The 14,473-nt window shown below is 51.0% G+C and overlaps 1 protein-coding gene across 1 annotated transcript in view; it reads left to right on the top strand.

The window, feature by feature from the left end:
• Positions 1-14,473, top strand: part of GALNT14 (polypeptide N-acetylgalactosaminyltransferase 14) — a 215,288-nt gene that overhangs the window by 172,350 nt on the left and 28,465 nt on the right. The window contains exons 7-9 of the mRNA NM_001192732.1: positions 7,440-7,527; positions 8,248-8,332; positions 11,456-11,559. Of these exons, the coding sequence (NP_001179661.1) occupies positions 7,440-7,527; positions 8,248-8,332; positions 11,456-11,559 (277 nt within the window). The remainder of the gene's footprint in view (positions 1-7,439; positions 7,528-8,247; positions 8,333-11,455; positions 11,560-14,473) is intronic.

The raw sequence follows: 14,473 nt of genomic DNA on the forward strand, positions 1-14,473 counted from the left end.
CGCCATTGTACCTCCAGCCATGTCACTTTCAGCCAAAGACCAAGACACAGGGGGCTGGATGCCAAGAGACCTGAATTCCTTGCCTCTGTCTGCCCTTATGTTATTCTAGAACTCTGTCTGCTTCCTCTCTCTGTGTCTCTTATTCTTCTTGAAAGTGAAAAAAAAATTTTTTAATTCGCCCATCAATATTTTATATCCCCCGAAATCTATCCACCCTCCACCCCTATCTACAGAAGGCCCTGCATTTTTAGATGCCAGTGTCTGTGACTGGCATTCATGCTGCTCATTATCCCCCCGAGTTACTGACTCTGCAGCTGCTCTGTGAAGTGGGAGGCCAGGTATTTTTTAACATATCCATTTCACACATGAGGGTACGGCTTCAGGGACAATGACATAACTTGGACTGATATTCCCTAGCTGGTACCACCAGCCCTGAGACCTTCAGTGTTGCCTCAACAGCATCTCCTTTGTGCTTTGTGCTGTGGTTATTTCCCTTCTCACTCTTCGAGGTGACTCCTTGACTCCTACCTGCAAAATGACAGTGTCAGGCAATGGAAGAATTGAGACACGTGAACTGCTCAGAATACTAAGAAATCCTTTCCAACTTTGTTCACCTGATGAGAGAACCTAGCTGGATGTACAGAGTTCTCACGCATGAGCCTGGATGTTACAACCCATCGCATGGCCACTTTCCCTAAAGTTGGGAGGGCTCATATACATTTGTGATGGTGAAGAGGTCTGGATGGAGACATGGTAGGTTATGAGCAGACCAGTCTATTGAGGGGCCTCACCAGGCACTGGAGGCCCTTCCAAGCTCTCTCTCCCTTGTGCTCCATCTGTAAATGCAGCCAGCCTCCCGGGTCTAATACTCTTCCAAAGTTGGGCTGTTCTCTCCCGCTGACTGTGTCCCGACATTCCCAGTGCTTCATCTCCCACCAAGTCCTTCCTGTCCCTGGATGCCCTTCCCTTCCTCTTTACCGCCCCTTGCTCTCCAGGGCTCATCTATGTCTCCTCTCCTCCAGGAAGACTTTTCTGACTGTGTGGCCAGCTAGGGTCACTCCCAGAAAGAATTGTCCCACAATTTCCTTTTCTGGGTTTAGCTCTCTCTTTCTTCTAAAAGATTGCAAACCCAAAGAGGGCACCAATCACCTCCTGGTGATCCTAGAGTAAGTGTTTGGAATGATAATAAGAAACTAGATGCAGTGGGAAGTGATACACTTGGAATAGAAGGAAAATGTGCTTGCTTCCTGACTATAAATTAACAAACAGGTATTTATTGAACACTTGTTTTGGGCAGGGTTTTGAGGAAGAATTGGGGATGGACCACATAAAAGGAATCTACATCCTGCTTAAGTTCCCCAATCCAGAAGCTCTTCAAACCATGTCGTTTAGGGTTGTTATGGAGACTTCTTTACATAGTTGAGCTCAGTCTCTCCTCTCCTTGGGGGTGGAAAGAGGGGAGGTCAATGGGGAAAGAAATGTGAGAGGGCTGGGGATGGGGCTGAAGTTTCCAGCCCTTTAATCAGAGGGTTGGTTCCTCTATAAACCAGCCTCCATCTTCAGAGAGTCACCTCAGTAGTATAAACTTAGATATAATGAAAGAGGCTCATTATGAGAAGAAAAAAGGTTCCTGTCACCCTAAGTGAAAGTGAAAGTGTTAGCTGCTCAGTCATGTCCGACTCTTTGCGACCCCATGAACTGTAGCTTCTGTTTGGATTTCTGTAGCTTGCTGAAATTCCTCAGGCAAGAATACTGAGGGGGTTGCCATTCCCTTCTCCAGGGGATATTCCCAACCCAGGGATCAAATCCAGGTCTCCTGCAGGCAGATTCTTTAGCTTCTGAGCCACCAGGGAAGTCCCTCCTGTCACCCCAATTAGTCAGGAACTTCCAAGAGTTTTAAGAGGAACAAAGGCCAAATATATTTCTTATTATATCACAGCACAGTGTATATTGCATTTTATCTATCCACTTATCTACTAATGGACATTTGGGTTGTTTCTGCCTTCTCACTGTTGTGAATAATGCTGCTGCGAACATTCATGTGCAAGTTTTCCCCTGAGTACGTGCTTTCAGTTCTTTAGGGGACATACCAAGGAGTGGAATTCCTGGGTTGGTGGTGATTAAGCGTGGGATCTGTGTCCCACATCCAAGCTGATGTGTCCCTGCAGGATGTCATCCTCAGGCAGCTTTAATGAACCTGGAGGCCCTTCCTTTCCCTGTGGCTCTGAGCCCACCTCAGAAGCCCTCTTTGAAAAATGTCCTCTTGTGCATCCCTGGCTAGCTTCACCTGCACAGCCATCCTCCTGTAGGAGTCATAGAGCCCCAGGAGTGAGCTCAGCTCCCAGGGCTAAGCTCCCAGTCCCCATTGCTGTCTGACCTAACGCTTTCATAGTGGAGGACTGCTCAGACAAACGCTGACTGTGGTCCCGCCCTGCCCCTACAGACCCCGACTCTTGATGATGAGACGGTTCTGCTGAGACACCCCTTTCTGGATGGGGAGTGTGGGTGTGTGTCAGCCTCTGTTTCCATGTCTTTGGATGTGTCTCATCTCAGAGTAAGACATGATTTGATCTTGTGAGCGCAAGTGGAAATTTTCAGCTGTAATTGGAGTTGGGGATTTTCGAAAATAGAGATAAGAGAGAGGCTGGGTTTGAGCTGTCAGAAGCTGTCCTCAGCTGGTGTTTTCCACATGGAAAATCTCCTTGATTTCCCTTCCTTCCCTTCAATTACTTGATGATACTTGAAGCAAGCACCACGTTGTTGGGTTTCTTTAAACAGAGTCTTCTTCCTTCTTCTCCTTATCTACATATTCCTTTAGTAGGAAAAAAAAAAGATTTTAAGAAATTTCCATCCCAATAGCATTTGGCAAGTTGATATAAATAATGGCTTACATAAGCTTCAAAGCCCTTTCCCATGCTTTCCTCTCTTGTTTCTTCCAAAAGCCCTGTGAGGAAGGCAGGATAGTTTTGCAAATTATAGATTGTTTTTGCTTCATAGATGAAGAAGCAGAGCTCCTCAGAGTATGCTGCTTTGCTTTAAGGTCAAATGTATCCTACATGGCAGAACCAGAATAGGAACCCAGGTCTCTGGCCCTGCTCCTGCTCCCCTATCCCTCCCTCCAGGCTAACAGAGACCCCGCACTGTCGTCCTCTACTCTCCTGTGCACCACCTTCCCCAGAGAGCAAGGCCTTAATCATCTCTGTGCCAACCACAGTCCCTAACCCATAGTAGCTGCTCCAGTAATGCTGGCGGATGCAATGAGTGAACAGTCATCTCTGGAAGTCCCTTGACTGCCCATTCACAACGTGGTTTTGATTACGGTGGAGAAAGAAGAGACATAACTAGAGGGGTGATTGATGGCCATTGGCTCTCAGTGGGGGTTGGGGGTGGGCTTGGATTTGTGTGGGGGAGAGGGCAGGGCCTTGTTCTGGATCTGTCAGGAATTCCACCAGATGCTGCTGAAGCTTACCTGTGGACCTAGCCTTGAAGATATAGCCACTTGGGCACACAGGTATGAGCCTGTGGGGATCTGAGCATCTTTATGGAGAATACATCCATCTCTGGAGAAGGCAATGGCACCCCACTCCAGTACTCTTGCCTGGAAATCCCATGGATGGAGGAGCCTGGTAGGCTGCAGTCCATGGGGTTGCTAAGAGTCAGACACAACTGAGCAACTTCACTTTCACTTTTCACTTTCATGCATTGGAGAAGGAAATGGCAACCCACTCCAGTGTTCTTGCCTGGAGAATCTCAGGGACAGGGGATCCTGATGGGCTGCTGTCTATGGGGTCGCACAGAGTCGGACACGACTGAATCGACTTAGCAGCAGCAGCAGCATCCATCTCTGAGCCTACAGAAGGCGAGGCCATGTTGCTCAGCCATAATTGGCCCACCTGCTCTGTCTCCAGTGACTGACAGTGTCCTCAGAGGGAGTTCATAGTTGCCCTCTTTCATCCAGTGCCAACTGAACACCTGCTGCCCAGCAGGCTCTGGACTGGGGGGTGGGCAGGGGCTGCTGGGGAATGCAAAAATGGAGCAGATGAGACCCCCAAGGTCATTCAAGAAGCTTGTGTCCTGGCTTTAAGAGGTCATGTCTAACATCCCCTGCAGCTCTCTCTTAAGGTCTTGGCTCCACACATCACTTAGCCCTAAACATCCCTCTCTGCCTAACTGGCCCTCCATTGTGTCTGAACCAAGAAGTTGCCATGGCTAAGTTGTGATGGGAATAATAGAAGGATAGAAATGCTCTGAGAGAGCTTCTCAGGTAGCGCTAGTGGTAAAGAACCTGCCTGCCAATGCAGGAGATTTAAGAGATGCAAGTTTGATCCCTGGGTTGGGAAGATTCCCTGAAGGTGGGCCTGGCGGCTTACTCCAGTCTTGCCTGGAGAAACCCATGGACAGAGGAACCTGACAGGTTATGGTTTATAGGGTCACAAAGAGTCGGACATGACTGAAACTAGTTAGCACGCATGCATGCAGAAACCCTCAGAACTCACAGGAGAGTACCCAAGAGCCTGTCGTAGCCCTAGAGGCTGTGCCCATGGGTGGCTTCCGGGGAAGTCTGTGGCCAGAGTAAGCAACCAGCATTTTATTTTGCATTTCACTTTCCAAATATTGAGGAGAAAGTTTTTAGAAAACCAAAACAGGATTTCAGTTTGGGGTTTCTAAGACCACCCTCATGTTCAATAATTCACTAGATATGCATGGTTACTGTGCATTACCACAGAAGGATATGGATTAAAATCTGCAGCAGGAAAAGGTGCATGGGGAGAGTTCCAGGCATGATCATCCTAGAGCTGGTGTGTGGGCAGCACTTGATTCCTGCCACCAGGACATGTGGCAACATACATGGAGAACTGCCAAACAGGGAAGCCCACCTCAGCCTTGGTGTCCAGGGTTTTTATTGGAAGTCAGCCATGTAGATGTGACTGATCACTGCCACAGTCTCCATGCCCCTCCAGAGGTTAAATTGAGTTGGTACCACATGGCCCAAGGCTCTCACCACAAATCTCCTTGTCAGCAGAGTCTGATACAGCCCAGGGCTCCCAGGTAAACAGAGACACTTATAAGCAGAACAAGTCAAGGGCTTAGAAGATACCTCTTAGGGGTTGGGCAAGGGCTAAGGCAAGGGCTAAGCATATCTTTAGGTCAGTCCTTTGCTGCACAAGGACCTACCTAAGGATTCGGTGAAGCTGCAGAGGCCAAACTCAGCAGACAGAGGCAAAAAGAGGACTTTGTCAGCCCCACAGAAGAAAGTCAGTCTCTGAACTTCTGAGAACATTTCAGATTTCAAGTCAGGAGTGGGGTGTGTCTCTGTGTATATAGTGGTGTGGGTGGGGGTGGCTGTGTGTGCATGCAGTGTGTGTACACACTTGGACATACGATGGCAGTGGCCCCAGAGCACTGTGGCAGCCAGTCAGATAGGACACTGACTGTGCTGGAAGCATCTGTGCACATCCTAGAGGGGGAAGCAATGCACTGAAAATGAGCATTTCCTTCCACGGGAGCCAGTGGGCTTCAAAGGCACCTTGTCACTCTCAGAATGAGTCCTGTATGGAAACTGAGGCTAGATTAAGTCTGTGAGCATCAAGGCAGGTACTCAATGATTCTGAGCTTAAAATAAGAAGACAGCCTCATTTAGGGGAGAGATTGAACCAGGAAATTAAATCGCTGCAAGAGAAACAGAAGTGCCTGCCCATGCTGACCAGGACAGGGAGGGGCAGAGGACTGGAAAAGTGGTACTGCCTGGCTGGTCCAGGCCTGTTGGCTCTTCCCAGCTCTGGAACTCTCATTCATCCTGCCCTTGGGGCCCAGTTTCCCCTCCTCCACATCAGTATAGGCGTGTTCACCCAGCAGTAAAGTGAAAGAAATGAAAGTGAAGTTGCTCAGTCGTGTCCGACTCTTTGTGACCCCGTGGACTGTAGCCCACCAGGCTCCTCCATCCATGGGATTCTCCAGGCAAGAATACTGGAGTGGGCTGCCATTTCCTTCTCCAGGGGATCTTCCTGACCCAGGGATCAAACCCAGGTCTCCCACATTGCAGGCATATGCTTTAACCTCTGAGCCACCTGGAAGCCCCAGCAGTAAGGAACCTTTTAAAACTACGTGTAATGCCTTGATGGCCCCTGAGAACCGATAGATTTGTCTTGCACATTTTGAAACTATCCCCTTGATGACTTTGCTGCCTATCAGCAGGGTAGCCTGGGGGAAAGAGCAAGTGACGAGCCTGGAAAGCTCATTGTTGTTTAGTTGCTAAGTTGTGTTAGACTCTTTTGTAACCCCGTGGACTGTAGCCCACCAGGCTCCTCTGTCCATGGGATTTCCCAGGCAAGAATGCTGGAGTGTGTTGCCATTTCCTTCTCCAGGGGATCTTCCAGACCCAGAGATTGCACCCGCATCTCCTACGGTGTGGCTGGTGGATTCTTTACCACTGAGCTACCTGGGAAACCCAGCAGAAACTAGATACAGGCCTGTTATTGATGGTCTTGGATGCTGGGCTAAGGAGTTTGAATCTTATTTTCAAGGCAGTTCAGGTTTTTAGCTGTTGAGCTGCAGAGTGAGATTTGAAAGTCAACTGTGTCAGCCACCTGTAGAATGACAGGGAGAGGGGTGAGAATGGGGAGGGGGAGGGCCAGGAGTTCATTGCCATTGCCTTGTACTCCAGGGGTGAGGGGATAAAAGAGAGGTTCCATTCAGAGGAGCGGTTTTAGAATTACAGTCAGCAGGGTTGATCCAGTTGATGGGCAGAGGTGGGGCTTCTTAAGTTCGTGCTGGAGAGGAAGGGGGACATGTTGACAGAAGTAGGGAACCAAGGGAAGGAACGTGTGCAGGGAGGCTGGTGAAGGCACCACTGCAGTGCTTTGTGAATCTGCATGGAGGGGTGGCTGGTGTCCTGGATCTGCTTGAGTCGGGAAGTGAAGAGCAAAGTCGGGGCTGAAGTTACGGACTCGAGTATCACAGGTGACGAATGAAGTTAAGAATCTCTGGCGATGCTATTCTCAACTTGCCCATGAACCATAGGCATAGAAAGTTAAGTACTGGGAAATTCCCACTGTGAGGGGAGCTGTTGAGGTCACCTTCCCAGCTGACTGTGTCCACTGCCTCCTGAGAGCCCCGTGACACTGAAGGGCCCCCTTCTTCCTGATGTCCGTTTCCTCAGTGAGCAGCACACTCCAGCCAGCCTCCCCGTGTCCCCACCATGCCTAGATGGCCATGAGAAGGCACCCAGGAGTAAAGGAAAGGCTCTTAGCATTGTAGGCATTGTGGAGAGGTCACAGTGTCTGATGGCCCACTATATACATGAGAAATGTTGAAATGCAGAGGGGGAAGTGCTTGGTCAAGGCCCTGAAACCAGTCTGCGGCCCTCCCCCACCCCACCCCCCCATCCCAGGCCTGCCTCCCTGATGCCACCATCTGAGTGAGGGCCTTCTGTTTTCCAGGACTACACACGGGTGGTGTGCCCCGTGATTGACATCATTCACCTGGACACCTTCAACTACATTGAGTCAGCCTCAGAGCTCAGAGGGGGTGAGTGGGGCCAGCCAATGCCCTCGCCCAGAGGGACTTTTTCCTCCTAGTCATTGCTGCCAAGGGAGAGAGAGGAAAGGTCTCCTAGTGGTTTTTCTGGAGCCTCCAGCCCTGCATCCTGTAATGTCAGTAGCTGCAGGGTGGCCCTGACCACGGGGACTGTGCATGGAAGGATCAGAGAGGGGGCAGGTCACCCCAGGGCCTGAAGATGGAAGGGAAGCAGGGCCCCGCTCCGCCCCACCCTGTGGGGCCTGCATTGTTCTGACACCTCAGCACTGGGCGCCTCTCTCTCCTTGAGGCCCACCACAGTTGTGCCCAGGGCTGAGCACTGGCTCCCAAAGACCGACTGGGGGTGATTCAACCCCTCACAGACCTGCTTACACCCCCAACTCTCAAGACTCATGACCAAGGGCCTCACTATGAAATTGTCCATCATGTCCCCCTTGGGTACCACTCTTGGGGTCTCTCAACTCCCACTCTGTAGCCTCTGCTCTTCTTCCCTAAGTCCACCAAGCAGAGAAGGCTCAGAGAGTCAGGAGGGGCTGGAGAAAGAGAAGAAGCAGTGGAAGGGAAATCAGGCAGCTCTGTTGCCAACCAGCCTGGGTGAGACCTCTTATCCCAGGACCATCTGGGAAGCTGGATATGTTCATGAGCCCGAATGAGCAAGCTTTGCAGGTACATCAGAGAGACTGAGTCAATCATGTGGATGCTGTGTTTCAGGGTTTGACTGGAGCCTGCACTTCCAGTGGGAGCAGCTCACACCAGAGCAGAAGGCTCGACGCCTGGACCCCACTGAGCCCATTAGGTGAGTCAGGGCAAGGGTGGGGTGGGAAGATTCATTACCACTTGGCCCTTCCCTCTGTCATGTGCTATAGGGAAGCTGTCCATAGGAGAGGCTCAAAAGATTGGCCAGAAACCAAGAGGACCTTTTGCCAGGCCAACAGCACTTTTGCCCTTATTTTAGGAGGTTTCTGTCCTCGTGGAGATTTCTGCTAGAGGGGTGGGGGCTGGCGGAGACCTGTGCTGAGGACTGGCTCAGCATCGTTCACATCTGCCATGATGTACTTACCTGCGTGTGTGCTAAGTTGCTTCAGTCATGTCCGACTCTTTGCGACACTATGGACCATAACCCGTCAGACTCCTCTGTCCATGGGATTCTCCAGGCAAGAATACTGGAGTGCGTTACCATGCACTCCTCCAGGGGATCTTCCTAACCCAGGGATCAAACCTGTGTTTCTTATGTCTCTTATGAACTCCTAAGGTGGGTTCTTTACCACTAGCACCACCTGGGAAGCCCTGATGTACTTACACTTCCTGCTAAATGTTGGAGGGTTCCACGTGGTCCCAGTTGAGCCTCTGTCAAGGGGAAAGAAGGTTCCTTAGCCTCCAGGTCCTGGATGTCAGGATTCAGCCCAGGAGGGTTGTCAGCCATTGCTATGGGTAGGGGCTGCTGTCAAGGAGTGGCCACTGCTACGTGCTCACACACATGACTGCTGTGTCCCGTGTGAGAACACCACAGGGGCGTCAGCTCTGGGCTGCTTGTGTGGTGCTGTAGATGGCCCTGTCCTGATCTACATTCTCACCTCCAGCCCTCACTGTGACCCACAGCACAGTGGCCTGATGGCTGCCTGGGGTTCGGGCCCATCTGAAGGCTTGGCCGTCCATGTAATGGTCTCAGCATCCTGTGTGTGGCCTTGATATTCCTAAGACTGGAGAGTACGCGTGTCCCAGGCCTGTTGGGAACCTCCAAGCCAAAACTTATCTGTCTCCAGTGGAGCCTCAGGAGGCCAGCAACTGCTTGAGGATGTGGCGAGAAGACCAGGGAACTAGAATTGCTCCTTCTGGGGAAATGCCGAGATGCCCTGGGCTCCTGGGGGGCACCTCTGCATCTGGGGGCCTGCATAGAATAAATGTCCTATCATTCTCATTGAACTGTGTGTGTAAGTTGCTCAGTCACGTCCGACTCTTTGCCACCCCATGGACTGTAGCCTGCTAGACTTCTCTGTCCAAGGAATTCTCCAGACAAGAATACTGGAGTGGGTTGTCATTCCCTTCTCCAGGGGATCTTTCCAACCCAAGGATTGAACCTTGGGTCATCCGCATTGCAGGCGGATTCTTTACCATCTGAGCCACCAGGGAAGCCCTTTCAATGAACTAACTTAAGTCAAATAGAGACCTAAAGGGCTATGAAGAACTGAGTGGTGACAGACAGACAGTGGAGATTGGGAGACCCCTTCAGTGGAACCTCTGTCGCAAGCACCAGCTGGCCCCTCCTCCCTCCTCCAGCCTTCATGATCTGCAGTGATGCTGAGAGGGAGATGGGAGCTACGTGGCACACCAGATAGTGCCCTTGTTCCTCGAGGGAGAGCAGGACCTTCTGATCATCCTGAGGGCCATGCAGCACAGCAGTGCCTCGGGTACTCGCTACACTCCCTGAGTCACCTGATGCAGCAGTAGGCCGAGGCAAGGACAGGGTGGCTCTGGTTTCCCTTCTCTGTCCCAGGGGTGGGCTTCTCAGGGCCGGTTCTATTCCTGTGGGAATATCTCTGCTCAGCAGAGGACAAATGTTTCCAGTTGTCAGAGGACAGCAGGATGTCATGGCATTGGGAGACCAAGCTTCTGACCTGCTCCGTATCAACTGACTGTTTGACATAAAGCTCTCTTCTCTGGACCCGCTGAATGAGGGGCCTAGTCCCAGGGGCTCGCCCTCCACCCCCAGCCCAGAAACCCGTCCTTGTGCTCATTGAGTTGTTTGACTGGATTCTGCAGCCCTTTCTATTCCAAGTAGCTTCTTTGGAATCTCTCTCAGCAGTCAAAGAGAGGGGAGGTGGGGAGGGTCCCCAAGGAAAGAGAATGAAGATGAAGGCTGCTGCAGCAGAGCGCCACAGGCTGCGTGGCTTAAACCATAGAAATGTGCTGTCTTGAGTTCTGGAGACCAGAAGTCCAAGTTTGAAGTGTCATCAGGATGACTTCCTCCTGAGGGCCGTGCCGGACCCCATCCTGGGCTTGCAGAGGGCCACTTTCTCTCTGTGTCTCCTCACCTCATCTTCTTTCTGTGCATGTCTGTCTCTGTGACTGAGTATCTCCTTTTATAAGGACACCAGTCCTATTGGATTGGGACCAGCCCCATGACCTCATTTTAGCTTTATCACCTCTGTGAAGACCTTTTCTCCAAATAAGGTCACATTCTGAGGTATTGGGGGTTGCATCCGTGCTAAGTTGCTCCAGTCGTGTCTGACTCTTTGCGACCCCATGGACTGTATAGCCCACCAGGTTCCTCTGTCCATGGGATTCTCCAGGCAAGAATACTGGAGTGGGTTGCCATGCTTTCCTCCTGGGGTCCAGGGGCATCTTCCTGACCCAGGGATTGAACCCGTATCTCCTGCATTGGCAGGCGAGTTCTTTACCACTTTCGCTACCTGGGAAGCCCACTGCGGGTTAAGACCCCAACACATTTTTCAGGGCATATAATTCAATCTGTAGCAGAGGGGGGAAGGGGTGGGAGGGGAGAGAGACCAGTCTCAAGAAACAGAAGTGCTGTTCACAGTGCTGCCCCAGCCCCTCTTCTGTGCCCTGTCAGTGGCCCACAGTCCCTGCCCTCTGTTGTGGGGCTCCCAGGAGACCCCCACTGGGCAGGGCCTGTGAGAGAGGCAGGGAAGGCTGGACTTCTGAGCAAATTCGGAAATCCCCCCACAGGAGGTGTGCAGATGAACGAATTAGCCTGTCTGCAGGGTCAGTAGATTTACAGTCAATGGGAAAAGTCCCAGAGTGTGTTCTTGTTTGGGGTAAGTGGGCCATATGTGGGTCTTTCTGAAGAGGAGCAGAAACGGGAAGAATATGGCCTCAACATCAGGACCGAAAGGGCCAAAGAACATGACCATGGTCCCCCACCCTTGACTGACCCTCTCTTTTCCTTCCAACTTTACAGGACTCCCATCATAGCTGGAGGGCTCTTTGTGATGGACAAATCCTGGTTCTACTACCTGGGGAAATACGACATGGATATGGACATCTGGGGCGGGGAGAACTTCGGTGAGTCCCTGGTTCTGCATCTTGGGGCCTGGCCAGGGGTCTGTGTGTCCTTGGATCACCTGGGCCTGTGATGAGGGCCAGGGAGATGGGCAGCAGGTCACTCCTTTGGGGGAAGACCATGTGGGGCATCAGAGGAGGGGTTGCTGGAAGTGGGGAGGAAAGGAGATTGGGGCCACGTGGATGCTGAGGACCAGGGAAACATGCCCAGGGGACTCTTAGGGAGAAGTTGACATGCAGAAGTCAGAAAGACCAAGGAAGAGTGCCAAGTCCGAGGGTGGGCTGGGGGCAGACCCGAGCTAGGAGTGCTGAACTTTGGAAATTTAGAGTTGGAAGGAGACTGGGGATAAAAGCATGAGGAAGGTTGAAAGCACTGCCACTAACATCTGGATCACATCTGTTGGCTGCTCTAGGGGTATAGCCTGGGTTAATGAGGAGGGTCTGAATGTTCACTGGATGGACTGATGCAGAAGCTGAAGCTCCAATACTTTGACCATCTGATGTGAAGAGCCAACACATTGGAAAAGACCCTGATGCTGGGAAAGATTGAGGGTGAGAAGGTGACAGAGGATAAGATGGTTGGCATCACTTACTCAATGGACATGAGTTTGAGCAAGCTCCAGGGGATAATGAAGGACAGGGAAGCCTGACGTGCTGCAGTCCATGGGGTCACAAAGAGTCGGACAGGACTGAGTGACTGAACAATAAGAACAACTGGGTGACTGCTACAGAAGCCCTGGAGGCAACTTGCCCTTACCTTTTCTTGAAAAGCGATGCAGAGTGAAGGGGATGGAGGGGCTGGGTTCCAGGCTCTGCTGCTGCTGCTGCTGCTGCTAAGTCGCTTCAGTCGTGTCCAACTCTGTGCGACCCCATAGACAGCGGACTGTGCAAACAGATGGCCAATTGTGGCCGCAGTGGCATAGGGCTGCCATATACAGATACAGGAGAAAGTAGTCAGAGACCCATTCCGTCTTGCTGATGACACTGACTGACCCTCCAGTTTCCTCATGTGTTAGAAGTGTAATACACGGGTGCTTGGGGGTTGTTGTGGAAATCCACACAGGTAAGTCTGTAAAAGCTCCGAGCACCATATGGACACAGTCTGTGTTAGTTACTGTTCCTTCCCTCCAGCAAGTGAGACCTAAGAGATGACCAGTATGTAAGCTGTACAAAGCAGGGACTTGGTCTGTTTGTTTGGCAAGCTGCGTACGGTGCGAAGGACGTTTCAGTAACTATTTGATGAATAAACCAGAGGAGAGGAAGAGTAAGAGTCTGGGATGTCAGGGCTCCTTCCCCCTCTCTGGACACCAGGGAGCGTGTTTGGCACAGTCACCCCCGAGCAGTGGTGCGAGCCAGGAGAATGATCCATGGGGCTCATCCTGGCATTCAGTGGTAATGCCATGCATTGTCCTCTGCCATTGTTTTCTCCTGTCCCTGCCTCCAGGCTGCTTTATGGCTTTCTTCCTCAGTCACCAAGAGTTATTTCCCTTAAATTTATGGCTATTGGCCTGACCAACGGCATCTGTTCTCCCAAACTGGGCCGTGTAGAGAAATCCATCAGAAAAATCCATCTCCTGCCATATGGGGGCCAGATTGGAAACTCCACAAACAAAGCAGAAAACCCCAGCTCCTACACACCAAATATCCTGCCTGGGACTCAGTCCTGGGATCCCATGAGGGTCTTTGGAGTGGAGTTCGAGGTGGGATCTCCCTGCACCAGCCCAGGAGGACTTGGAGCCAGGCACGCCCTTGGTGTTCTCAATGGGGACGAGATCTGTCTCTCTCTGAACAGAGCCCGTCAGGTGTCCTGATGTTCACAGTACGTCTCATGATTCTTCATGGTGTGCTCTAGCCTTTCTTCCCGTTCATGGAATCCTTTCTACAGCCCTTTTGATAGATAGCAGTCATCCAGTGTCCGCTCGAATGCTATTTATGATGATGTGTTTGCTGCTTCACAATCTGGCAAGTTCTGTCATTGAGAATGTTTGTGTTGAATTGTTAGTAAATCTTCTAAGTCAAACCAGAGCCCAGCTTCCATCTGCTGGGCCGTGTTCTGCCCTGTGGACCCTCACAAAGTGTGTGTGATCCTTCCTTACCACGGCAGCCACGTGTAGATGCAGGCAGCATGTTATTTTCAATGATGTCACATTCTGGTCCAGCCTACCAGTGCGTCTGTGCTAAGTCGCCTCAGCCATGTCTGACTCTGTGTGACGCTACGGACTGTAGCTCACCAGACTTTCTGTCCATGGGAATCTCCAGGCAAGAATACTAGAGTGGATTGCCATGCCCTCCTCCAGGGGATCTTTCCGACCCAGGGATCGAACCCGCATCCCTTATGTTTCCTGCCCTGGCAGAGAGATTCTTTACTACTACTGCTGCCTGGGAAGCCTCAGCCTACCAGTACCATCTCGCTATAGCAATGTTGGCACACATCTGCTCACATCCAGGGTGATCCCCTCTAGTTGGCTTCCCAGTGGCCTGGCATTAACAAGTGTTGATTGGAACAGGAAAGTAGAGAGAGACTTCAGGGGAGGTGTGGGAGAGACATTTTATAATCATCACAAAATGTTTTAAACCACACACACACAAAAGAACCCTGCAGACAGCTATCACAGGAAATACTGTTTCCCCCAATTCCAACATTCCATTTGTTAGAGCCAGCTCCTAGCACTTTAAAAGTCATTTCTGGACATTTTTTTTATAGCATTTTACAAGCCAGAAAAAGCAATGCTTTTTTTTTTTTTAAAGAAAAATTGAAGTATAGTTCATTTACAATACTGTGTTAATTTTAAAAGTGAAGTGAAGTCGCTCAGTCGTGTCCAACTCTTTGCGACCCCATGGACTGTAGCCTACCATGCTCCTCTGTCCATGGGATTTTCCAGGCAATAATACTGGAGTGGATTGCCATTTCCTTCTC

The sequence above is a fragment of the Bos taurus genome, chromosome 11 (assembly GCF_002263795.3).
Source record: "Bos taurus isolate L1 Dominette 01449 registration number 42190680 breed Hereford chromosome 11, ARS-UCD2.0, whole genome shotgun sequence".
In the NCBI taxonomy this organism is placed as follows: domain Eukaryota; kingdom Metazoa; phylum Chordata; class Mammalia; order Artiodactyla; family Bovidae; genus Bos; species Bos taurus.